The 27,692-nt window shown below is 38.7% G+C and overlaps 1 protein-coding gene and 1 long non-coding RNA gene across 5 annotated transcripts in view; one reads left to right on the top strand and one right to left on the bottom strand.

Annotated features, from left to right (window-relative positions):
- Positions 1 to 2,311, top strand: part of mtf2 (metal response element binding transcription factor 2) — a 32,306-nt gene extending 29,995 nt beyond the window's left edge. For all 3 annotated transcript variants that reach the window (XM_079649989.1, XM_079649987.1, XM_079649988.1), the window contains exon 15: positions 80 to 2,311. In XM_079649989.1, the coding sequence (XP_079506115.1) occupies positions 80 to 455 (376 nt within the window). In that variant the 3' untranslated portion in view covers positions 456 to 2,311. The remainder of the gene's footprint in view (positions 1 to 79) is intronic.
- Positions 899 to 16,994, bottom strand: LOC307019259. 2 transcript variants are annotated; one of them, XR_013802620.1, is made up of 2 exons: positions 16,863 to 16,994; positions 899 to 6,233 (listed from the first exon to the last, which is right to left on the bottom strand). It is a non-coding gene; the product is annotated as an uncharacterized lncRNA (long non-coding RNA). The 2 variants fall into 2 exon arrangements; XR_013802621.1 differs by lacking the exon at positions 899 to 6,233 and adding an exon at positions 10,008 to 10,843.
- Positions 16,995 to 27,692: the final 10,698 nt, after the last annotated feature.

The raw sequence follows: 27,692 nt of genomic DNA, 5'->3' as shown, positions 1-27,692 counted from the left end.
TGTTTTTCTGTAATGCCCCTCTGTATACTTTGTTTCTGTAGTTGCACTCAGATAAAAAAATGTTACTTCAACTTTTCAGCCTCTGTAGCTCCAGCAAGCCGCGGCCCACAGCCTGTGCCATGCCCGTTTCCGCCCCACCCTTAAAGAGGAAACGCGGGCGGCCCCGACGGGCCCTGCAGCCCCCCAACCCAGAGACCCCCCCTCCTAGCCATGCAGAGCTAGACCCTGCAGCCACGGAGATGCCGAGCCCGCTGCCGGGGCTTCACTCCACTGACATAGTGCACGGCATGGACCCCAACAGCCAGCTGACCCACCTGAAGAGCTCCATCAGCAGCTACTTCGGAGCCGCGGGGCGGCTGGCCTGCGGGGAGAAATACAAAGTCCTGGCACGCCGAGTCACCCTGGATGGAAAGGTGCAGTACCTGGTGGAGTGGGAAGGAGTCACCGCCTCCTAGACTTCAGCATCTCTCCTCTGACCAGCGCCTGCAGGAGGGGTCAGCTGTGCTAAGGACATGTGAACACAGCCTGTATTCAGAGCATTAACTGACAAATGCCTTTGTTTAGTTTAGACGGGAGCAAGATGAGCTAACTGCCTACTGGTTCAGTGCACATTTCAACATGTGTTTAAAGGTTACAATTCTAGGATCGAGTCAGGGTACTGTCATTACATCACATTTGAAAGTTTACAGCGTCCCCCTTTATTCAGTCCAAAATAATTGATCAGTGCACTGCACCTTGCAGGCTTTCAGTGAATCGTTATTGTACTTAATTTCAAATCCAGTTATATGCTCTCCATTTCCATACCAGTTCAGTATCAACTATCTTTTTTTGCCAGAATGTAGGTAATCACTCGTTTAAAGGTTATAATCTTGGAGGAAGAGGGGACACTTTTCACACATTTTACTACTGCAAACAAGAAATGAACAATTATATTTGATGGTTAACATTTATTCTTTTACCATTTGGGTAAATAAAAACGTGTTCCCTTACAACAGCATCCCCTCCTGTAGTCGCGGCTACGAGTAGCGACTTGTTTCTTTGGGCCTTCAGTTGTGTTTTGGAAAGTGTTCAGGAGGAGCTCAAGATACAAGACATGTGCTGCTGCAAACGTTTTATTTTATATAGAAGTATACTACATTTTTTATTAACTTTTTCCTCTTGTGTTTTATAATATGCTTTTATTTCCATTCAGCATTTTCCTCATTTCAAAGTACAGATTGCATATAGAATTATAGTCTGTTATCTCCTTTTGAACTGCTTATTTGAGCTGCAATGCCTCATCATTTTATCCACGGTAAAGCTCTTGAAATCCCTTTTTGATGTTGGTTGAATCTCCCAGTTAAAATTTAAATATAAGATTCTGTGCATAAATGGTGGCCAAAACCCAGAGGGCTTTGAGTAAATACTTTGTTATAAGATTTATTGTTAGAGAAGCTCCACTGCCTTAGTTTAACTGCGTAACCTTAAAACATGTTGATATTGATTCAAATGAATGTTGACTGAAATATTTAAGGACCTATTTAGTTTTTCTCCTCCTTTTTAATAAATTAATAAATGGCTGCATATCAAGAATGTTCACTCAGCTCCAAAACCTAGAGTTCAGAAATGGTTTGTTTTGTGCTGCCTATGCAAGTTAGTCCTGGATAAACATAGAACCATACAAAGAGGTGCATTATTGTTACGATTACTCTTGGATTTTTACATTTAATTCACCTACTAATTTATACACTCAGGATGTGCCCAAAAGCTATACTGTATTGCAAAAGCCTGCATTTGCAGCGCAATAGGGAAATATTCACTCTGTATTGTTGATCAGTGTTTTTACATCAGCTCCTCTGTTTGTAGTACAATACTTTGGACCGTATGTATGTAATCTTTTTCTTTCTTAGCTTTTTTCTGCTTGTTTAATCAGTCACAAAACAATCACTGGAAAACTAACATGCTGTGTCATTTCATGAGGTTCATATTCAGTTAAGCTGTCTTTATTTTTGAGATCTTTTTTTGTTAACATGGACAGAGCTTTTTGACATTCATACCTCTTCTTTGTACGGATGTAGTCGGTGCATGTGGAGCTTCTCCTCTGTTCAGCCAGTGTCTCAGCCACAGACTGTTTAAAGAAACGTATACAGTCTCTGCTCTCATGTTGCTACCACTGGCTTCCAGCAGGCTTCTTTAGCCAAAGAATAATCATGTTACGTCTGCTTTGTCTCTTGAGATTTTTATTATTACATTTTTATACATGATTATATAGGTTGACATGTTACTTCTGAACCTGTTTAGTTAAAGGTTGAATAAAAGCCCATATTTTCAACTACTGTGTTGCGTACAAGATGTTTATTTAGGAACTGTAGTTGATGTGTCAAAGCTTTTTAATTTATGCTGAAGAAACTAGAGAATGTAGAATTTAAACTGGATAAGGGATTTGTTAATACCGTTATGCAAGTACTATATTTCAAACACGCATGAAAGAAATACATTTCAAAAGGGAAATTAGAGTAATTGTATTACTTTCACTTTTGTTTCATATTACAAATTCAGTCTTCTCTTTCAACCTTAAAGTTATGTGTCCATCCAGATGATGATACCCATAATCTGTTTAATATCATTATTCTATGCAATATTACGGTGGCTGAGAAGTGCAAACGACAAAGTGTGAAACACTTTAACAAAGCTTGAGACACATTTACATTTTATAAAACAAAATTACATTAGCAAACCACTTTTACCAAAGAAGAAACAATTTAACAAAAACAAATTAACAAGATGCGAAACACTTTGACAAAGCTAGAGACACATTTACATTTTATAAAAACAAAATTACATTGGCGAAACACTTTTTCAAATCTAGAGACCATTTACATTTTATAAAACAAAATTACACTAGCGAAACACTTTTACCAAAGAAGAAACAATTTAACATTAACAAATTGATGTTAATTTGAATGGCCTGGCCTGTTAAGTGGCCTGCCTCACACAGGGTGATGGCTGTCTACATGATGTGGCCTGCCGACATGGCCACTGTCATACAGATCATAAATCAATGCCCTTGATTGGTCTCTGTGTGTCATTCAAGCTAACTTATCTCAGTGGGTCTCACGGTTTGGTCACCATTTATGTAAACACATATTTCCATTTGAGAGGGTTGTGATTCGTAAAATATGAATGAAACATGAATAAAAAATACAAAAGTTAAGTAGGTGAAAAAAGGTAAGATCAACTTTTACAACTTGTTGAGAGCTAAAACTAGTCTTTGCTGCTGCCTCAAAGAGGAGAAGGAGGGAGAGGCGGATTCAGGAGCACAGATACACTCACAACTATAAATGAACCAAAAATAAATAAACAAGGTTCAGAGTTTTTTTCATATTGGAAATGGGATGTTATTGGTTATGGCCATGATTTTATGATTATTAAAATGTATACAGTTCTGTGTCATATAGGTGTTTCCATAGATCTAGTCTCTTTATTTTCCCCTCAAAATGCACCAGATTGATGCATTTAACTCCAACATTTAAAAAAAAAATCTTACCGGGGGAGCATGCCCCCCTAGAAGATTTGAGGTCCACCCCCACTTAAAATCACATGGATAGGTTCCTGAATACATTTACCACTTTTTTTTTAAATAGTAACCCACACGTTTATGTGTGGGTAGTAGATTTAAACTATAGGGCTATCACAATGGGCCCTGCCTGTACCTGTTCGCTCTGCTATCGCGTGAAGGGTCTGCTAACAAGCGACCAACAGAAAGGTTAATGTTAAGGTTGTTGCACTTCACCTCAACCCCCCCCCCCCCCCCCCCCCGGGACTTTCGTGGGAGAAAAAGGTTCCTGCTGGCTGGGCGGAATGCAAACCACGCCCCGTCAAACTCCCAAAAACGTTTTTGAAGCCGCCATTTAGCATTAGCCCAGCGCAGAAACGCAGAGAGACTAATTTATGTCAACACAAAATAAAACATGGGAGCGGTGGAGATGAGGAGGTGTCGGCGTTCTGGCCGTTTACTCGGAAGGCTTCAAGCTGCTGGGAGTCCCAGCCATAGATATATATAAACACTAGATGGTTCATGGGAGATTTTCCAGCGTAGCTGACCGGCCGCCATCTTGCCACAGTCAACAGTTACTCTGATTCGCGTTATGGTAGCTGTTGTAAGGTGAGTGATCTGCACAAAAATACTCTTAACTCGCTGAAATCTTGACTGATTTACAAACGGTTTGGTTTATTATAAACATTATTAGCATGGCTATGATACAGGATGCTTGGACATGTTGAACATTTCAACATGTCCAAGCATCCTGTATCAAAGAAAAGCTTTTCCATATGGTTGTATTTATTAGCTGGCTAATAACAAGAGGCTGTGAGTGAGACCTAGTATTACAAAGTTGACCCAGCAACTTTACACCAGTGGGAGAGGCAGAACTGCTCTTTCTTTTCAACATAACTTAAGTTACACATGATTTCTTCCAAGTGGTTTGGCTTGTTAAAAACATCTTGCATTATGATACAGGAATTTGCTGGCTTTGTGTTTACAGAAGTACCTGACTATGCCGGACTTTTGTGCAGCCTACGGATGCTCCAATCGCCGCTGTCTGCCACCTCCTATGTATTTATTAAATCTTCATGTTCCATGAGACGCAGCACTATGTTCCCCACATATGTTTATGTTTGCTCAGTCTAATAAACCCATAACATGGTTGTGAAAGAATACCGAAGCTGGACGTTGATTGATTGTTGGTGTGCCATGTGTCACCGTGTGTCTTATTGGTTTTGTGTTATACTGTATTTTATTGTGTGCAGCTGTTCCTTATCTCCAAGACACATTTAAAACAAATAACCTTGAACCTTGAAGCCCCATCTCTCCCCACCTGCTCCTGCTTCCTACATCTCCTCCACACCACACCAAGTTGTTCTTCTTAATAATAATAATACATTTATTTTGGGGGGCCGCCTTTCATAACACCCAAGGACACCTTACAGGGGCATAGGGGCAATATAGGGAACAATTTAAACAGTGAATTTTGTGATATATCAGCCGGGGTGAGACAAGACAAACCACAAATGGACTACAGAAGGACACAAAAGGACACATGGTACAGTTTATATTATTCTAGGTCTTTTTTCAATAACATATTTCAATGGTTCTGGATTTGTTTACAAATCTAGAAACTAAATACAAAACTAGGATGATATGGAGATCTCATGTCAAAAATAATTGTGATAAATGAGACAGAACTGGCCTGTCTGTGAGCACATTTGATGTTGGTTTGGTTCTTCTGATAAAGGTGTGAATATCTAAATAATATACCAACATATGCTATTGTCATTAGTTGTGTCCCTGTTCTTCAAACTAAGGCATTGCTAAATTAACAACTCGTGGCTTACAGAGTGGTAACATGAGACCGATTTTTATATATAAAATATAAATGTATTTTAATTTTATAATTTATTTTAAATATTAACAATATAATACAAATACATGGAAATATATACACCGGCAAATATTTAATATAAATACCGTGTGTGTGTGTGTATAGCTGTTGCTTTATCTGATTAATGTTATTTTAATATGAAAGTCCATGATTATAAGTATGCAGTATCATAACTACATCTTTGATGTTTTTAAAAAACCAAACCGTTTGAAAATTGGTTGAAAATTGAGCAAGCTATGGTTATTTAAATAATAAACCATAATGTTATGAATGAGAGAACTGCCTGTGGCAAGATGGCGGCCAAGTGGCAACGTCAGTCTCCATTGGCCAGCAGCGCGGGTAAGTCATCTAGTGTTTATATATATCTATGGTCCCAGCAGCTTCTACTGAAGCCAGTCCCTAACTCCGGGGACTTCCGGCCGGGGATTTTGAACTAAAGAGTTCTCATGAACTAAGTTCTGATGAACCTTTGTGGGAAAAGTACTAGGGTGTGAAAGTGCCTATAGGCAGCTTTGGGGACAGAGCCTTTTCAGTGGCAGCTCCCAGGATCTGGAATTCCCGCCCCCAAGATCTCCGCTATTCTGAGACCCTCAAAATATTCCAGTCCCTTTTCAAAACTCATCTCTTCTCCTCTGTCTACTCATAGCCCACCCCCCATCAATCCATGCCGGTTGATCAAGTTTGATAGTCCTATACCCTCCTCCCTAACCTTCCCTTATATTGTAAAGTGATTTTGAGTCCTTGAAAAGCCCTATCAAAATACAAACAGGCTGGGGATGTAGTCAGGGCCCATGGGGTTGTCATTTTTTCTTCCTAAGCAGACACTGCGGTCAAGTGAGCCTACGCTACGTTTCTGTTGGTCAAGTGAGCCGTCCCAAAATTGAAAGTTCGCCCGTATTACGAGTTTTACGGTAAAAATGAAGTCGGCGAGTCTTTACTGGCGTGTAACATCTTCCGGTTTTCAGAATAAGACGAGTTTTTTTTTTACGGTATATATATTGTAATGATCCCAGGAAATTTCGGAGACAGATGTATTCCTCAGTTAGGCGTCTTCCCGCCATTGTTTATTAAAGACAACACACATCAACAGGGACACATGTGTCTCTCTCTTATGGACGTCCATGAACTAGCAAGCAGCAGACTGCGGTTACATAACTTCCGGTCTTAGACCGGAAGTCCGCTGCAATAAATTAAAATAGAACTGTCAGTATGATCAAATCCTAATTTTGAGACATTAGTTTACATGATCTTTGAACATTGAGCTAAAAACAAATATTTCTTTCTCATATTATAAATCAGATTGTCTTGTAATCTAGGCGAAACACTGCTCAAATAGGACATTTTGGATAGCTTTTATTATGAAATTAAACATCAGATTGTTATGAAATTTCATGAGTAGCTCACTGAGGTGGTCTACTATAACACTGAATAGAAGAAGTTCTGTGGAAGCAAAGATTTTAGGAAAAATTGCAATTTGAAATCAGGATGAACACTGTTCAAATTCCACTTTTTACATAGCTTTTATTCTGAAATTCCAAATCAGATTGACATGAAATTTCATGAGTAGCTATCTGAGGTGGTCTACTATCACACTGAATCGAAGAACTTCTGTGGAAGCAAAGATTTGTGGAAATATTGCAATTTGAAATCAGGAGGAACACTGTTCAAATTCCACATTTTACATAGCTTTTATTCTGAAATTCCAAATCAGATTGTTATGAAATTTTATGAGCAGCTATCTGAGGTGGTCTACTATCACATTGAATTGAAGAACTTCTGTGGAAGCAAAGATTTTTGGATATATTGCAATTTGAAATCAGGAGCAACACTGTTCAAATTCCACTTTTTGGATTGGTTTTATTCTGAAATTCCACATCAGATTGTTATGAAATTTTATGAGCAGCTATCTGAGGTGGTCTACTATCACACTGAATCGAAGAACTTCTGTGGAAGCAAAGATTTGAGGAAATATTGAAATTTGAAATCAGGAGCAACACTGTTCAAATTCCACATTTTACATAGCTTTTATTCTGAAATTCCACATCAGATTGTTATGAAATTTTATGAGCAGCTATCTGAGGTGGTCTACTATCACACAGAATAGCAGAAATACTGTTGAAGCAGACATTTTAGGAAAAATTACAATTTCCAATCAGGAGGAACACTGTTCAAATTCCATATTTTGTGTACACATACAGTAAGTGAGCTTCAGTGTGTCGGTGAAAGTGAGAGTCAAGTGTTGTTTGCAGCTGTTTTTCAATTTAAATGCAAAGGACACATTCCCAATGGCCTGCCCTTGCTTTTTTAAGTGTGTCTTCGTCGGTCGCCAGACATTCTTCATGATACCATCGCTCACATGTATCACACTGTATCTGTAAAATAAAATAAGCAAAGTCAATGATTTATCAGTCATACATTGCTTCTTGGATGTGTCTTGAACATATATGATTACATAAAAGTACCGTAATTTGATTGAAATAAAGAGCGTGGGGCGGGGGGGAGATGAAGATCGTGGTTCAATTAGGTTTTAACACCTTCAATATATTTTAATTTAGTTTATACCAGTCTATATTAGAATTGAAGAACAACAACAACGAAAAATCCTGCAGTCATTGATTTAAAAGGAAAACTCACCCAAAGGGTATTCGGAGGTCCAGATCCAGGGGGCTTTGGGGCAGCGCACATCGCACAGTCATTGTCCATATCAAACACTGAGATGAAATACATTTATGTTATTATTTACTTATGTACACATAACACAGTTCAGTTACAACAGACTTGCAATCAAAACACATTTAGCTTGTCAACAAGATGATTGATAATCATCCACTCAGGCGTATTGAAAGCCTGACAGTCTAAATCAATGTAACTGTCACTATTCAAAATTCTTTACTGTCGCAAATTATAAAAATATTATTACTTCATGCCTTAACAGATTATAAATTATATGCAAATTATAAAAATATTAATACTTCATGCATTAACAGATTATAAATGATATGGATCATGTTTCATCTCCAGTTGACTTTTAAGTTTGATAAGAAGTATTAATGATTCTGAGAAATGTGTGGGGTACATGAATTTGCATTTGTACACAAATTCTGTCACACCTTGGACTACAAAAGATGTATTATTTGGGCTTCTTTTGAGAGGCTTCAGTTTGTTTGGATGTGTAGGATTAAATCAAATTTCACAATAACATGATAAGGAATGAATTATGTCTACAGTAAATATTAAAATGGATTACGAACCTGAACCCTTCAACAATGACTGTGCCAAGTGTGTCCTTGCAAGAGCCATATCCTTCTTGGTGGTTTTGAAGGTCATGTCTGGCAATGCAGGCTACAGCTTCTTCCAGAAAAACACTTTAAAAATCCGATTGTAAATTCAAATCCGCAATTAAACCCGTAGCAGTCCGTAGCAAATAGACAGGCATTGGTATTAACCCTTTACCTCTATGAGTGCATTTGAGTAGCCGGCGACGCACTTCAAGCTTTATATTGATATCGCCGTAACTCACATAGTAAATGGCCATTTCGCGCAATTGAAACGACTTTGGAAAGCTACTATAACAGTTGGGGCTTTGCGCTGATATGCGTAATTACGGTAGGAGGTGTGAGAGGGTTACTGGAGGCCACTTGTTCAAAGACTTTTAGATTGTCTCTGAAGGCTTCGGCAACTACAAACGCTTGGACAATAAAAAAAAGTTTAAAGCCAAAGGAGTACAAAGGAGATTGTAAGATCAAAATAAATATAACTTGCTGGAGCTATGGTAAAATAAATTTTAATTCGGTTTTGATACATAAAAGTATTTTTTACATGTTAGTTTAGTGTGTGTTATAAAGAAATTCGGTATTTGAGTGTAATTGAGTGCTTCTTTGATAGTTTGAACTGATCCTTCTTTGATCCTTTTAACTTCGATTGGTCTAACCTTTTGACCTCTCTTGTATTTTTAAATTTACTAGTGCTGTAGTAGGTATTTGGCTTTACAGGTGTGTGTGCGTGCGTGTTTGCGTGCGTGCGCATGTGTGTGTGTGTGAGAGAGAGAGAGAGAGAGAGAGAGAGAGAGAGAGAGAGAGAGAGAGATGCATTTATAGGTTTGCATCAACAGCCTACATGCAGCAGTATTTCATAAATGCAGAAACTAAATTTATGCATAAATGCATTTTTCAGAAATGCATTCATGCATTATGCATTTATAGGTTGGCAGCAACAGCACCTAAATGAACATACTGCAGTAAAAACCAACACAAAATTCGGTATTTGAGTGTAATAGAGTGCTTCTTTGATTGTTTGAACTGATCCTTCTTTGATCCTTTGACTTCGACCCTTCGACCTCTCTTTTTTTAAAATTTACAAGTACTGTAGAGTGTACTTGGTCATACAGGTGTGTGTGCGTGTGCGTGTGCGTGTGTGTGTGTGTGTGTGTGTGTGTGTGTGTGGGGAGGCGGGGGGGGGATCAATGGGAGAAAACACCTGTCTCCTCAATACCTGTGTCATTCCAGCTGGACATGTCCTCCTCATCCTCAGAGGACTGTAGGACAGATCCTCCTTTGCAGAAAAGTCTTTTAATTTTTGCTGAAGCAATGAGAAGCAAAGCAAGCTACATGCACCTGTATATATGTACTTTGGCACAAAGGGAAAAAAATATTGTAGTTGAGTGCAATTTTGAGTCTTTGAACTGATGACCCTCTTTGATCCTTTGACTTCGATTGGTCTAACCTTTTGACCTCTCTTTTATATTTAAATTTACTAGTGCTGTAGTAGGTATTTTGCTTTACAGGTTTGTGTGCGTGCGTGCGTGCGCATATGTGTGTGTGTGTGAGAGAGAGAGAGAGCGAGAGAGCGAGAGAGCGAGAGAGATATATGCATTTACAGTTGTGACCAAAATTATTAGCCCCCCCTTATGAAATTAGACAAAACGTTTGATTTCTCCATGGAAATGGCCATTAACAACACATATTTGTTAATGTGAAAACAAATGGACTCTAAAGACATAATTTGACATTTTTGATTAGAATACTTTATTGATACAATCAGTTTAAACAAAAAAAGGGCAGAAATGAGAAATCCAAAATTATTAGCCCCCTGGCCATTAATTGTCAATGGTGTACCTTTTCTGAGCCACAACTGAAAACAACCTCTTAAAATAGTTCTTCACTAGGTTGGCACAGGTCACCTGAGGGATTTTGGCCCATTCTTCCTTTGCAAATTGTTCCAGCTGGTCCTAATTGCGTGGTTTCCGAGCATGGACGTTCACTTTCAGCACCCTCCAAAGATTCTCAATAGGATTGAGGTCTGGACTCTGTGCGGGCCACTCCAGGACCTTGGTTTTGGTATCCTTCAGGAACTGTTGGACCAATTTTGATGTATGCTTCGGGTCATTGTCTTGTTGGAAGACCGAGCGACAACCTAAGGACAGACTACGAGCAGATTTCTGCATATTATCCCTCAAAATGTCAACATAATATTCTTTTTTCATGATTCCCTGCACCCGAACAAGGCTCCCTGTGCCTGAGGCTGCTAAACAGCCCCATAGCTTGATGCTCCCACCACCATGTTTAACTGTGTGAACTGTGTTCCTAGGGTTGAAGGCCTCTTCCTTAACTAACTGACCATTATGATTATGATGAGATGGTTTTGAAAGCAGATTAGAAAGCGGAAACCACAAAAAGATCCCCCCAAACTATGACAATGAGGCAGGAGTCTCATAACTGCAAGTCTGATAAGTTGTAGTTGAATATTGGAAATAGCATTAATGAAAAACTAAATGTGTTAACTAGGCCTTAAAGGGCCTAAGGTGTGGCTGGCTCTGTTACAAATAGAACATTCAAAGGAGGACTGGGGGATGCAAAAGATCCTTTACAGCCTAAGAAATAAGATATCAGAATAGCTTATTAAATAGATGAGCAACAAAGACTATCTATCTATCTATTATATATTACATTATTATAAATTTCATAACAATCTGATGTGGAATTTCAGAATAAAACCAATCCAAAATGTGGAATTTGAACAGTGTTGCTCCTGATTTCAAATTTCAATATTTCCTAAAATCTTTGCTTCCACAGAAGTTCCTCGATTCAGTGTGATAGTAGACCACCTCAGATAGCTGCTCATAAAATTTCATAACAATCTGATGTGGAATTTCAGAATAAAAGCTATGTAAAATGTGGAATTTGAACAGTGTTCCTCCTGATTTCAAATTTCAATATTTCCTAAAATCTTTGCTTTCACAGAAGTTCTTCTATTCGGTGTGATAGTAGACCACCTCAGATAGCTGCTCATAAAATTTCATGTCAATCTGATGTGGAATTTCAGAATAAAACCAATCCAAAAAGTGGAATTTGAACAGTGTTGCTCCTGATTTCAAATTTCAATATTTCCTCAAATCTTTGCTTCCACAGAAGTTCTTCGATTCAGTGTGATAGTAGACCACCTCAGATAGCTGCTCATAAAATTTCATAACAATCTGATGTGGAATTTCAGAATAAAAGCTATGTAAAAAGTGGAATTTGAACAGTGTTGCTCCTGATTTCAAATTTCAATATTTCCTAAAATCTTTGCTTCCACAGAAGTTCTTCAATTCAGTGTGATAGTAGACCACCTCAGATAGCTGCTCATAAAATTTCATAACAATCTGATGTGGAATTTCAGAATAAAAGCTATGTAAAAAGTGGAATATGAACAGTGTTGCTCCTGATTACAAATTGCAATATTTCCACAAATCTTTGCTTCCACAGAAGTTCTTCGATTCAGTGTGATAGTAGACCACCTCAGATAGCTGCTCATAAAATTTCATGTCAATCTGATGTGGAATTTCAGAATAAAACCAATCCAAAAAGTGGAATTTGAACAGTGTTGCTCCTGATTTCAAATTTCAATATTTCCTAAAATCGTTGCTTTCACAGAAGTTCTTCTATTCGGTGTGATAGTAGACCACCTCAGATAGCTGCTCATAAAATTTCATAACAATCTGATGTGGAATTTCAGAATAAAACCAATCCAAAAAGTGGAATTTGAACAGTGTTGCTCCTGATTTCAAATTTCAATATTTCCTAAAATCGTTGCTTTCACAGAAGTTCTTCTATTCGGTGTGATAGTAGACCACCTCAGATAGCTGCTCATAAAATTTCATGTCAATCTGATGTGGAATTTCAGAATAAAACCAATCCAAAAAGTGGAATTTGAACAGTGTTGCTCCTGATTTCAAATTTCAATATTTCCTCAAATCTTTGCTTCCACAGAAGTTCTTCGATTCAGTGTGATAGTAGACCACCTCAGATAGCTGCTCATAAAATTTCATAACAATCTGATGTGGAATTTCAGAATAAAAGCTATGTAAAATGTGGAATTTGAACAGTGTTCCTCCTGATTTCAAATTTCAATATTTCCTAAAATCTTTGCTTTCACAGAAGTTCTTCTATTCGGTGTGATAGTAGACCACCTCAGATAGCTGCTCATAAAATTTCATGTCAATCTGATGTGGAATTTCAGAATAAAACCAATCCAAAAAGTGGAATTTGAACAGTGTTGCTCCTGATTTCAAATTTCAATATTTCCTAAAATCTTTGCTTCCACAGAAGTTCTTCAATTCAGTGTGATAGTAGACCACCTCAGATAGCTGCTCATAAAATTTCATAACAATCTGATGTGGAATTTCAGAATAAAAGCTATGTAAAATGTGGAATTTGAACAGTGTTCCTCCTGATTTCAAATTTCAATATTTCCTAAAATCTTTGCTTTCACAGAAGTTCTTCTATTCGGTGTGATAGTAGACCACCTCAGATAGCTGCTCATAAAATTTCATGTCAATCTGATGTGGAATTTCAGAATAAAACCAATCCAAAAAGTGGAATTTGAACAGTGTTGCTCCTGATTTCAAATTTCAATATTTCCTAAAATCGTTGCTTTCACAGAAGTTCTTCTATTCGGTGTGATAGTAGACCACCTCAGATAGCTGCTCATAAAATTTCATAACAATCTGATGTGGAATTTCAGAATAAAACCAATCCAAAAAGTGGAATTTGAACAGTGTTGCTCCTGATTTCAAATTTCAATATTTCCTAAAATCGTTGCTTTCACAGAAGTTCTTCTATTCGGTGTGATAGTAGACCACCTCAGATAGCTGCTCATAAAATTTCATGTCAATCTGATGTGGAATTTCAGAATAAAACCAATCCAAAAAGTGGAATTTGAACAGTGTTGCTCCTGATTTCAAATTTCAATATTTCCTCAAATCTTTGCTTCCACAGAAGTTCTTCGATTCAGTGTGATAGTAGACCACCTCAGATAGCTGCTCATAAAATTTCATAACAATCTGATGTGGAATTTCAGAATAAAAGCTATGTAAAATGTGGAATTTGAACAGTGTTCCTCCTGATTTCAAATTTCAATATTTCCTAAAATCTTTGCTTTCACAGAAGTTCTTCTATTCGGTGTGATAGTAGACCACCTCAGATAGCTGCTCATAAAATTTCATGTCAATCTGATGTGGAATTTCAGAATAAAACCAATCCAAAAAGTGGAATTTGAACAGTGTTGCTCCTGATTTCAAATTTCAATATTTCCTAAAATCTTTGCTTCCACAGAAGTTCTTCAATTCAGTGTGATAGTAGACCACCTCAGATAGCTGCTCATAAAATTTCATAACAATCTGATGTGGAATTTCAGAATAAAAGCTATGTAAAATGTGGAATTTGAACAGTGTTCCTCCTGATTTCAAATTTCAATATTTCCTAAAATCTTTGCTTTCACAGAAGTTCTTCTATTCGGTGTGATAGTAGACCACCTCAGATAGCTGCTCATAAAAGTTCATGTCAATCTGATGTGGAATTTCAGAATAAAACCAATCCAAAAAGTGGAATTTGAACAGTGTTGCTCCTGATTTCAAATTTCAATATTTCCTCAAATCTTTGCTTCCACAGAAGTTCTTCGATTCAGTGTGATAGTAGACCACCTCAGATAGCTGCTCATAAAATTTCATAACAATCTGATGTGGAATTTCAGAATAAAAGCTATGTAAAATGTGGAATTTGAACAGTGTTCCTCCTGATTTCAAATTTCAATATTTCCTAAAATCTTTGCTTTCACAGAAGTTCTTCTATTCGGTGTGATAGTAGACCACCTCAGATAGCTGCTCATAAAATTTCATGTCAATCTGATGTGGAATTTCAGAATAAAACCAATCCAAAAAGTGGAATTTGAACAGTGTTGCTCCTGATTTCAAATTTCAATATTTCCTCAAATCTTTGCTTCCACAGAAGTTCTTCGATTCAGTGTGATAGTAGACCACCTCAGATAGCTGCTCATAAAATTTCATAACAATCTGATGTGGAATTTCAGAATAAAACCAATCCAAAAAGTGGAATTTGAACAGTGTTGCTCCTGATTTCAAATTTCAATATTTCCTAAAATCGTTGCTTTCACAGAAGTTCTTCTATTCGGTGTGATAGTAGACCACCTCAGATAGCTGCTCATAAAATTTCATGTCAATCTGATGTGGAATTTCAGAATAAAACCAATCCAAAAGTGGAATTTGAACAGTGTTGCTCCTGATTTCAAATTTCAATATTTCCTCAAATCTTTGCTTCCACAGAAGTTCTTCGATTCAGTGTGATAGTAGACCACCTCAGATAGCTGCTCATAAAATTTCATAACAATCTGATGTGGAATTTCAGAATAAAAGCTATGTAAAAAGTGGAATATGAACAGTGTTGCTCCTGATTACAAATTGCAATATTTCCACAAATCTTTGCTTCCACAGAAGTTCTTCGATTCAGTGTGATAGTAGACCACCTCAGATAGCTGCTCATAAAATTTCATAACAATCTGATGTGGAATTTCAGAATAAAAGCTATGTAAAATGTGGAATTTGAACAGTGTTGCTCCTGATTTCAAATTTCAATATTTCCTAAAATCGTTGCTTTCACAGAAGTTCTTCTATTCGGTGTGATAGTAGACCACCTCAGATAGCTGCTCATAAAATTTCATGTCAATCTGATGTGGAATTTCAGAATAAAACCAATCCAAAAAGTGGAATTTGAACAGTGTTGCTCCTGATTTCAAATTTCAATATTTCCTCAAATCTTTGCTTCCACAGAAGTTCTTTGATTCAGTGTGATATTAGACCACCTCAGATTGCTGCTCATGAAATTTGATAACAATCTGATGTGGAATTTCAGAATAAAAGCTATGTAAAATGTGGAATTTGAACAGTGTTCCTCCTGATTTCAAATTTCAATATTTCCTAAAATCTTTGCTTCCACAGAAGTTCCTCGATTCAGTGTGATAGTAGACCACCTCAGATAGCTGCTCATAAAATTTCATAACAATCTGATGTGGAATTTCAGAATAAAAGCTATGTAAAATGTGGAATTTGAACAGTGTTGCTCCTGATTTCAAATTGCAATATTTCCACAAATCTTTGCTTCCACAGAAGTTCTTCGATTCAGTGTGATAGTAGACCACCTCAGTGAGCTACTCATGAAATTTCATGTTAATCTGATGTTTAATTTCATAATAAAAGCTATCCAAAATGTCCTATTTGAGCAGTGTTTCTCCTAGATTACAAGACAATCTGATTTATAATTTGAGAATGAAGAAATATTTGTTTTTTAGCTCAATGTTTCAAAGATCATGTAAACTAATGATTCAAAATTAGGATTTGATCATACTGACAGCTCTATTTTAATTTATTGCAGCCTGACTGCAGTCTGGAGGGTGACTTCCGGTCTAAGACCGGAAGTTATGTAACCGCAGTCTGCTGCTTGCTAGTTCATGGACGTCCATAAGAGAGAGACACATGTGTCCCTGTTGATGTGTGTGTTCTTTAATAAACAAGGACGGGAAGACGCCTAACTGAGGAATACATCCCTGTCTCCGAAATTTTCTGGGATCGTTACAATATCTCGTTTTATTCTGAAAACAGGATGTTGCTACACGCCAGTAAAGACTCGCCGACTTCATTTTTACCGTAAAACTCGTAATACGGGCGAACTTTCAATTTTGGGACGGCTCACTTGACCAACAGAAACGTAGCGTAGGCTCACTTGACCGCAGTAAGCAGACAGAGGCAACCATGGTAGAATATTAATGTGTATAGGCCTCCTAATAAGATAATGACAAGAAGTATTACGATCCTTAACTTAAGTAAAAGTAGCAATAATACATGTATGCATGCATTCAATAATATTGAGAACGGCAATTTCTTTCTCAGTTTTCTGCCAGAAATGTGTCTTTTATTCAAATGCAGTCACTTCAAGAACACAGAGCAAAACTAATGCAGTCCTTTCAAAACTGGGAATATTTCACTCGTGCTATGTTACCATTACACTGCTAACGGTAATTATTATTCGGCAACTGAATTATCTATGTTGAAGTATTTAGAAAACTTATTTCTGACAAAAGAAGCTAAAAGATAACAATAAGTGAAGAGCTTACCGGAAACAAAGTGTTGACTGTACAATCTGGAGTTAGATGTCGGCTGCCAGTGGTCCCTCCTGATGGCAGCCAGCCATTTATTACGACGGTCTAAGTCTTTGGGGATCAATACAAACTATAGTCCAGGGTTCCTCTGGCGACTATTGTCACAGCCCACAGCACAACAAATCCCAGGCATATCCACAAACTTTATTATTCACGATGTGTCTTTCTCTGTTGCTTCCTCCGTGTTCTCTGTTGTTGTAATGATTTGCTGTGACCGGACACCAAAATGGCGGCGCTAGAATACAGTGACGTCACCTGGTACCCATGAATTCACTCCACGAAAGGTGAGCAGTGTTAATGGCGGCAAATAATTGTACACATTATTACGTTCCAACATTCCATTTATTTAAATAATGGGCTGGTTTAAATGTTTCTTTACCCGTTTGTGTATGTTTGGGAGTGAGATGTTTATGTTTTGTCTGTTCATTTGGTTATTGTATTGGTTAGCATGTAGCTAATGCGCTAATGTTTGTATTCACTCCACGAAAGGTGTGTCAGAAGAGCTGCCATTGGGATGAATAAATCTAAGCGTCTCCATCACAATCCGATCTACTGTGTCCTGTCTTCCTCCCCTCTGCATAACATCCCATCACCAGTAATAAACACAACGCAGAGTCCCGGGGTGTTGGGACGGAATCCCTGCCTGCCATGACAAAACAGGAGATCCGTGTGGGGCAGAAGGAGGACCCTGTCATTGGCCCCGTCTTGCACTACAAGCGAAGCTGCATGCGGACCAAGGACGCAACTTTGAAAGTACAGCTGTGAAGGAGCTGTGTAAGTGCACAGGCATCACAAAGACTCATACAACCCCTTACCACCCCCAAGGCAACGGGACCACCGACAGGTTCAACCGGACCCTCATGAACATGCTGGGGACCTTGGAGCCACACTTGAAGCCCCGCTGGCATGAGCATCTTGACGCAATGACACATGCCTATAACTGCACACAGCACGGTTCAACGGGTTACACACCATACTACCTGATGTTTGGGAGACATCCTAGGCTCCTTGGTGCCGTGACCCGGATTGTGGTGCACCGAGACTGCTAAGAAGGAGAGACTGATGGCAGTACCCCCCCCCCCCCCCACACACACTTTGCCACTGTATTGAACTGTATGTACTAGGCTGGTGAGTGAACAGCTTGTTGGACTGAGCTATTATCATCTGTGAAGCTGTATTGGCAGGAAATTCACCTTCTCCAATATATCCTTTAAAGGCTGTGAACTTTGCGGTTTTCTTTAGACAATTTTTCCTGTTATTATAGCAACTTCACCACTACTTGAATGGTTAAAGAGTATATTGTGTGTGAGACCACTCTGCAATGAATATTAAGCTATTGTTGCCAGTTTATCTCATATATATTCTTATTGAGCAGTGTTCTAGATGTAATTTAATTACGAGCTGATATTGTGCTAGACATTATAATTTGTAGTGATTGTTTTGACTCATTACAATACACTAGAAATAACATTTCCACATAAACGCAAGTTAACCCACAAACAGGAAGGAAGTGTTGCAGTTCTTAGGGTTTGCTTGATATTATAGGCGGTACGTTGGTGGCTACTCGAGCATCGCTGCTCCTTTATACCGCCTGACAACTGGTGACCCCAGGAAGAAAATAAGAGGAAGGAAGACAACTTTGGGTCCTGAGCCGCCCTTTTTGTGGACTACAGAGTGTGAAGAAGCCTTTCAGTCCCTGAAGCAAAAGTTGACGACTGCTCCAGTACTGGGTTATCCAGATTACAGCCCACCTTTTGTGCTTCAGACCGATGCGTCGGGACAGGGGCTTGGTGCTGTCTTGGTTCAAGTCCAGGATGGAGCTGAGAGACTGATCTCGGCGGACCATCTCGCACATGCGCAGTACCGATCGGGCAGGGTAGTGACAAGCTGTGTCCCAATTCAGCGGCCGCATCCTCCTGAGGATGCATTCGGAGACCGCATACGTCACTTCCGCCAAACGAAGGCTGTCCCAATAAAAAAAAACACAAGACTCCTCCGAATGCGGCCCGCAAATGCAGCCTTCTTTCCCCAGATTTAGAGGATACATCTGATGTACCATATCCCAGGATGCAACGGGTGACGGTGACGAATGAGTTTAAAAAAAAATATATGGCTTGTAACGTCCCATCAACGGCTACAACGGTTTCAGCTTGATTCGTTTTTAAATGTACTCACCCAAATAGTAAACGGCATGAAAGAAAAGTAAACCTATTTAATTTGTGTATTTAAATATACGGGCAATTGGAGATGTCATCTTTATATTACATGTAAAATAATATGAAGTGAAAATATTTCTAAACCCTGTTTGGTTTTCATATTGTTGGGATTCATTATAAAGCAAATTAATTTATTTAACTGCTTTTGTTATACAAATCTTACTGCAACAATTTTGTTTTGATAGGGAGCAAGGAGCAGACTGCGCAATTTATCCAGATTCGCGGGGGGAGAATGAAGCCCTCTTCACGGGGGCCTGTTACGACCTCGGGAAAATAATTTAAAATATTATATAACACCAAAATAAGTACAGCTAGATCTGACTCCATATTTAACAGTTTTGAAAACAGTTTGAAAACAGTTTGAAAATATTTTGCCTAGTGTCAGAAATTATTACCGGTGTCGGTACCAGATGTGTTCGGGGTACCAGATGTGTCCGGGGGCCGTCTCTTACCAATGACGTCACGCATTGTACGCATTGTGATTGGCTGTACGGTAATTTACCCAGGGGTGCTCGGGGGGAAATCACATCTACAGATCATGACGAACCGAATTGAAGTATTCCTATACTCCTAGCGTGTGAAAATGTTTGAGAAAAACATGTTAAAAAAACATGAAAACGGAGCAATGGCTATACGCCATTGGCTGTACGGCAACTCAAGAGGACCATCATACACGGCCAAATTCCGAACATTTAAACATAGCCTACACTTCATTCTTTACTTTGTCCGTTATTATATTTAGAAGATATTACTTTTTTCTCCGTGATGTTGTTTCCATAGAATCCTTTTCCGTTTCACAGAACACAAATTGGGTTATTTACATAATTATGTTTACACTACTACTCCCATACTCCTAGCGTTTGAAAATGTTTGTGAATAACGTGTGCAAAGTCTCCGAAAACGGAGCAGTGGCTGCGATGCTAGCTTTGCGGCTAGCGTTTAGCATTTTCAATGGAAATATACATCGAAACATCATGTTTCAGTAAAAAAAAAAAAGGCCCCACTGATCATCTACTCTCTGAGACGATTCGAGGGATGCCTGACTTGAGTTTCTAGCACTAGGGAAAGTGGACAAAAGTGCCCCAGATCAGCCTCTTAATTTACCCAGGGCCTAGTGCTTGGCTTTGGGCATGAAAATTCAGAAACTCCCCTGAGTATTTTATTAACCCTTTCATGCCTGAATTATGAAAGCCTCAGTCAGGATTTTTTTTACCAAGTGTTATTATTGCTCTCGGGGCATGAAAAACAAGATTTGAACTTTTTTTTTTTTTTATCTAGTTTTTTCAAAGACATTTTTATATGTTCACTCAGGTGGACACTCTGCGTTCAGTGTTTGAACTGAAGAGATGTACATTTTGAAAAAATGATAAAGATGTGCAAACTTAAAATTAAAAATAATAACATAAGTATATTGATTTATGACCCAAAAAGATATTGCAGATGAAGTATTTTGAAGAATAACCAGGGCCAGGGACCAATTTGAGGCCCCACGCACAGTTATTTGATGAGTGCTAGTGGAGCCTCGCAGCAGCGAAACCGTGCCTCGCCACCCTAATTGCGCCACATAAGCGCATAGGTGCGCCTCAGATGAGGCTCCCCCTCCGCAAGGGGTCCTTTACTTCCAAACTATCCGTAATGAGCTACCTCCGTGCATTACCACAGCATCTGGCTATATATCGGACAGGGCCACCATACTAAATTGTTTTAATGAGCATTTTGTGTCCTGTGGCTCTCTGTTTGATTCTGTTTCTCATTCTGCTTCTGTGAACACCACAGTCTGTGACTCTGAACAATGTGGTCTGGAAAACCCTTTCAGTTTTACTCCTTTTACTGTTGATGTTGTTCATGAAGCATTAACCAAGTTAGATCCTAAAAAGCCGGTTGGTCCGGACAATGTAGAACCTTTCTTTTTAAAGATAGCTGCAGATATTATTGCTCCACCTCTCACTACTCTTTTTAACCTCTCTCTCAGCACGAACAAAATCCCAAAAGTATGGAAGTCAGTTTATGTCCTGCCACTACTAAAAGGAGGGGAGGCCAGCTTATTAAACAATAATAGACCAATCTCTAAATTGTCAGTTCTGGCCAAGGTTCTTGAACGCCTAGTGAGTGAGCAGGTAAAGGTGTTTTTATGTACAAATGACATCCTGTCTAAACATCAGTCAGGCTTCAGAAAGCAACATAGCACCATCACTGCCACAATGAAAGTGGTGAATGATGTGACGAGTATTTTAGACAATAAGCAGAGTTGTGCAGCCCTATTTATTGACCTTTCCAAAGCGTTTGATCCCGTCGATCATCGCATCTGGAAGCAGAGGCTAGTCAGTATTGGCTTATCCTGCCATGCAGTAGGGTGGTTTGTGAACTACCTCTCTGAAAGGTCTGAGTGGTTAAACATCACTAATGATTTTCTCACTTCTGACTGCTTTGGATATATAATTACACCACAATAAGGTTTTACTATCACAGTGCACTGAGATTTGTGACAAACTGTAAAGCACTTACGCATCAGTGTACACTGTAAACCAAGGCGGTTTTGCCATCACTGTACGGAGGCTCAGTCACTGGTACATTTTCATTTACAAAGCCATGTTGGATAAAGTACCATCTTATATCTGCTCCCTGATCTCTCGGCAAATTGAAAGTACTTATTGCCTGAGATCTCATGCTGTGGTTTTATTAAATGTGCCAAGTGCTAGGACTGTCTTAGGGAAGAAAGCTTTTAGATGTGCAGCTCCACTAACTTGGAACAGTCTGCAAAAAGAATGTAAAATTACCAAGCTGGTACCACTAGGCTACATGTTTTTAAAGCTCGGTTGGATGCTCCACAATCAGATGCTGTTGGTACCTGTAGGCTACATGTGGATAGATATGTAAATTGTAATCCCTGTAATTTTTGTTGTTCTGTTGTTTATGTTTTTATGTCTTCATGTGGAACCTACTGCTGCAGGTCTCCCTTGAAAAATAGATCATTGATCTCAATGGGATTTTACCTGGATAAATAAAGGTTTTGAATTGAATGTCGAGCATTAACTGCAAGTCACTCAAATGCATAAACTGGAGAATAATTATGTTACAAGTATTACAGAAAACATATCCAAGTGTAACAAACATCCAGTATTAACCTTACTGTTTTTTACTAACAGTAACCAACTAATAATTTTCATAAAGTGCATATTTATTCCAAACTCACAATATATATATATGTAATAAAACATAATGCACAATGGTACACAGTATCCAAACTCTTTAGGCACTGGTCAGAGGCATTCATGTAAAGCACATCACCAGAATCCAATACTGGTAAAAACGTTGCAGAGATCAAATGTTTCCTTGTCTGAAAGGAGAAACCTAATTTTAAAACAACCTTTTCAGTGTGTGACTTGAAAGATAAGTTCTGATCAATAATAAAACCTAGATATGTGTATGTAGGGACCCCTTCAGTGTCAATGTCAGTCCCTTGAAACTTTTTGCCATTTGAGAATATCATGAGTTTGGAGTTGTCTGCATTTAATACTAACTTGAGTTGAGATAAATGGGATGGAATAACATCAAAGGCAGACTGGAGGAAATCAAGACTTTGCTCTATAGAAGAGGATGAACAATACATAACAGTATCATCTGCATAAAAATGGAAAGCAGCATTTGAAAAATTATTAAAGATTATTTACATATATGGTGAAATTATTGGTCCTAATATGGAACCTTGGCACACACCCTTTCAAATCAAATCAATCAAATCAAGTTTTATTTATATAGCACATTTATAAATGATTTTTGGTCGAGCCAAAGTGCTGTACAAATAATAAAAATACCCTACAGTAAAGACATTTTACAGCTAATACAACAGCAGTTTGTTCAGAATATCAGAATGAGAAGAAAACGACACCCTCTGTCCTGAGACCCTCACATCGTACAAGGAAAAACTTCAAGAGAAAACCCACAGTTTAAAGGGAAAAATGGGAGAAACCTCGGGGAGAGCCACAGAGGAGGGATCCCTCTCCCAGGACGGACAGACGTGCAATAGATGCCGTGTGTAAATCGAAGAGATAATACATTTTACAGCATAGGTAGACCAAATGTTAGGAAATGCATGTGTCTGTAATAAGAAGATGAATCCACGAAGATGTCAACAATCCTGTGGGAGCCTTCAGGGAGGCAGCACGACGAGACCCAGGCAGGACCGCAGAGACTGGTTTAGCCACGACCCGAAGTCCACGACTTAATCCAGAACTCAGGATAGAGGATAGAGGATCCAGGATGCGGGACCACAGCAAGAGGATCAGCCTCGACTCAAGATCCAGGCGTCGATATAGACACAAAAGAAGAAAAATTTGGTAGGGTTAATCGGAACATGAGAATACACAGATACAGACAGAAAGAAAGGAAGAACAAGCACTCCCTTTGGAGTGACTTTTTTTAAATATTGAAGTTAAATGCATCAATCTGGTGCACTTTGAGAGCAAAATGAAGAGGTATATGGATACCTCTCAACATCCATATGAAACAACTGTAAACAGATTTACTTTGTCTTTATGGATATAAAATAAGCTAAAGCCTGACTCCTACTGGCGGCTGGTTAAATGACTCCTCGTCCCTGAGTACACTCACCATCTTTCAGCAGGAAAGGAGAGAGGGAATCAATGGAGCTGCCAGGGAGGACACAGGGGAATCCAGACGGTGGTCTATGGGATGATGTAGACGTAGCTCTTTTTATGGACACCTGAGAGAAAGAGAGAGAGAAACATTATATACTGTATGTGTTCATTATATCTACTTTTTCAACATTATTATGTATTGTTTTATACTCACATTGTTAAAAAAGGCTCCAGGCAGGACCGCTGAGACAGGTTCAGCCACAACCGGAATCCAGACGGTGGTCTATGGGATGATGTAGACGTAGCACTTTTTATGGAGACCTGAGAGAAAAAGAGAGAGAAACATTATATACTGTATGTGTTCATTATATCTACTTTTTCAATATTATTATGTATTGTTTTATACTCACATTGTTCAAAAAGGTTCCAGAAGGCCTTGGGGACAGCAGTATCAGGGACTGGAGCTGGATAGGCTTTCATCAGCACTTCTCCTTCTTGAAATGCTTAACTAAAACATGACATTTACAATGGGTTCTGCTTTCATGAAAAATGTTCATATTCCCTCTGGAACATCACCATGCCATGATGAGACAGTATCATTCCATTTGGCTTGATACCTACAAGGAGAACCTACACATGTTCTTTAGTGAGCTGCGTGGGATTCTGCCAGAGAAAACGCTGGCGATCTGGAACAGCACCATGCGGGACGCGAGGGTGCCTCCCAAACTGGGCAAAATAGGGCGTGCACTTGATTGACCTCTGAAAACATAAAAATTCCTTTTAGTATCTCTGTTGAGCATTGTTTCCATCTGCATTTGTTACAACATTGTACCTGCTTTGAGGTGTTAATGCTGGCCACAATGCCCCTCAAGTGTTCATCCCAGTCATTCTGGTCCTCTCCGCAGTACTTGGCAAGTGCTTTTTTGATGGTTTGGTTGGTACGCTCATCTTGGCCATTGCACTGGGGATGGTAGGCTGAAGTGATGCAGTGTTTTACACCCAGTGCATCGAAAACACCACGGTTGACCTGCAGGTGGTTTAGTGTACACCAATTATCCTGATCGTATTACATTGTTACACATAACACATACACTGTATTAGATAGATTATTGTACCTCATTCACAAATTCCCGTCCTTGGTCGGTAATGATCTCCTCGACAAGCCCGAAATCGAGAAGAATGTTGATGATCTTTTTTGAGACCTCAGCAGCTGTTTGCTGGTAGAGAGTTTTTGCTACCACCCACTTCGTGAATAAATCGGTCGCTGTTAGAATGTATCTATCTATCTACTTTTCACCATTTATATAAACAATTTGCCCTCCATTTTTCAAAACTGTAATGTTCATCTATATGCAGATGATACCGTTATTTACACATCAAAACCAAATCTCTCTCAAATTCAAGTTTCACTCCAGTCAGATTTCACCCTCCTGCAAGACTGGCTATTCCAGAGCAAGTTACTTTTGAACAAAACTAAATCCTTCTCTATGATCTTTGGTACCCGACACAAACTCAAATCTTTGACTGGCTCATGTGATATTTCTTGCAACGATGGTACAATTCTGCATAGAGTTGACAGTTTTAAATATTTAGGGGTATGGCTTGACTCTAACCTTTCATTCAAACCTCATATTGATCATATACTGCATAAAGTAAACTTTGGTCTCGGTACTCTTTACCGCTCTCGGCACTGTTTTACCTTAAAAGTTAGGAAAAAACTTGCTACCCAACTGCTATTTCCCTTATTAGACTATTGTGACGTTGTTTATCTCAATGCTCCGAAATCTGTTCTAGCCCCGCTAAACATTGCTTACAATAGAATGTGTAGATTTATTCTCGGTTGTGATTTCCATACACACCACTGTGCACTGTACCTAAACCTCAATCTCCCTTCTCCTGATTTGAGAAGACATTTGCACTGGCTTGAGTTCATTTATAAAAGTTTCAACTTTAATTATCCCCCATATTTGAAACAGTATCTCTTTCGTTTTACATCAACCCACCAAGTTAGACATACCTCTCAGCTCTTCTTCACCGTTCCTCTAGTTAAAAAGGACATTGGCAAAAGAGCCTTCAAATTTAAAGCTCCTGCTGATTGGAATAACTTACCTGCTACCATCAGATCTCTCCCTACTCTGACTTTGTTCAAGCGTGCATTGTCGTCTCACCTCAAGGTTGAATGTTTTTGTATGACCTGAAGTACTTTATTTATTGTTTAAGGGTTGTTGAGGCTCCATCTTATTTCACCATCTCCTCATGAGATGACCCACCTATTGCCCATTTCTAAGTCTTTATTTCTAAGTCTTTATTGTTATGATTTTGTATATATAGTACAGCTACTCTACTTTACTCTACCCAATGATATGCATTCAATGTAACCGCCTATAATGTATTACCATGTGCTGTATGCTTAGGCTGAATGTTTGTAATTTCTTGGTTATTTCTTCCGATGTATGTGTGTGAATGTTGTTTGTATGTTGTACTTGTTTGTTATTTGTTTTCTTGGGACCCCCTTGAAAACGAGGTGATTCACCTCAAGGGGTTTATCCTAATAAAGAAATGTGAATATATCTGCAATATGAAATGCAGAATGTTGTAAATACATACAGAATCACTGTCAATTATTTCCTTTCTTTTTAAACCAGAATCTTCACGTTTAGAACCTTTAAAGGAGGTTACACATGCTTCAGCCCATCATGATAGTACCTTTTGCCCTTAGCAGTGTTGGGAAGTGGGCCAATGAGTTCCACATCAAGGACAGTCCATGCCTCTGGAACATGAATCGGATGCAGTACGGGTGCAACCGTTTTAATGGCCTCGTGTTGCTGGCAGCGGGGACACTCATAAACCTTCGCAAATATCATACATTTTCAATCAGCAAAACAAAAAACTTTAGGTATAAAAATTATAGAACAGAGAAAACTTTCAGAGGAGACAGAATTAAACTGTTCAAGTTCTGAAATATGTTTTTAGACAGCTCTGATGGAGCTCAAACTGTCTCACTCTGTTTCAATGTACACATACAACACATTTCTGTAGATCAATAATCAGTCAGTCAAAAACTCCCACCCATTTCTTCACGTCTTCCTGCATAGTGGACCAGTGGTACGTTGCCAAAACCTTCTCGGTAGTGCGCCTTCTCCCTGCATGACATCCGGAACCCAGGTTATCATGGCACTCCTTCAGGACATCGATAATTTGGTCCTTGGTGCACACAACCATCCTCTCATTGTCCTTGTACGTGTAGTACAAATCTCCAGCTGGCACATCAGGAACAAAAAAACAATCATTTAGACATGGGTAGAGATGACATTATGACTAAAAGCTGTTCAAGAAATCCAGTGGCAAATGGGGTTTAGACGTAACAACTACAGTAATAGTGTGTATACTAATACAAAGAAAAAGGAGAAAAAAGCTGTGGAGTCCTTGCGATTTACTGAAAAATGTTGGAATATGATAAACCATTAGAGGTATGATCACTTTTGCACCAAAAAACACCATTAGATAAATAGATAGATAGATTTATACTTTATTGAGCCCTAAAAGTAAAGGGATGTGAGGTTTATACCTCATAATAAAAACGTATGCTCATGACTTAACCATGGCCTTATTCTGTTACTTACCTTTGATCAGGTATTGTTTGGATGCCCTCCGAATTAACGCCTTCCTTGCATCAGGCTTTTCAGCGGTGATGGTGAGATTGTGGTAACCACCATTGAGCACGTAGTGCTTTATCTCAGTATAAAAGCTCTCCATTTCTGTCATGAAAGTTAAGAACAAAAGAAAATATTACATACTACCTATGGCGCGAAAATGTCGCGGTCATTATGGGGAAGCGGAGGGATCGAGATCGGCATGAAGGTGTTCTTTTCACAATAATGACCAAGTCGCTGCACATTATCCCGCTTATTACATGGACACATTCTCAACAAAGTAACGATATGACTCCCAATATTAATTGAAATGCTTTT

Source organism: Notothenia rossii (assembly GCF_949606895.1).
Source record: "Notothenia rossii genome assembly, chromosome: 9".
Lineage (NCBI taxonomy): Eukaryota > Metazoa > Chordata > Actinopteri > Perciformes > Nototheniidae > Notothenia > Notothenia rossii.
This window is presented reverse-complemented; position numbering and strand designations above follow the sequence as displayed.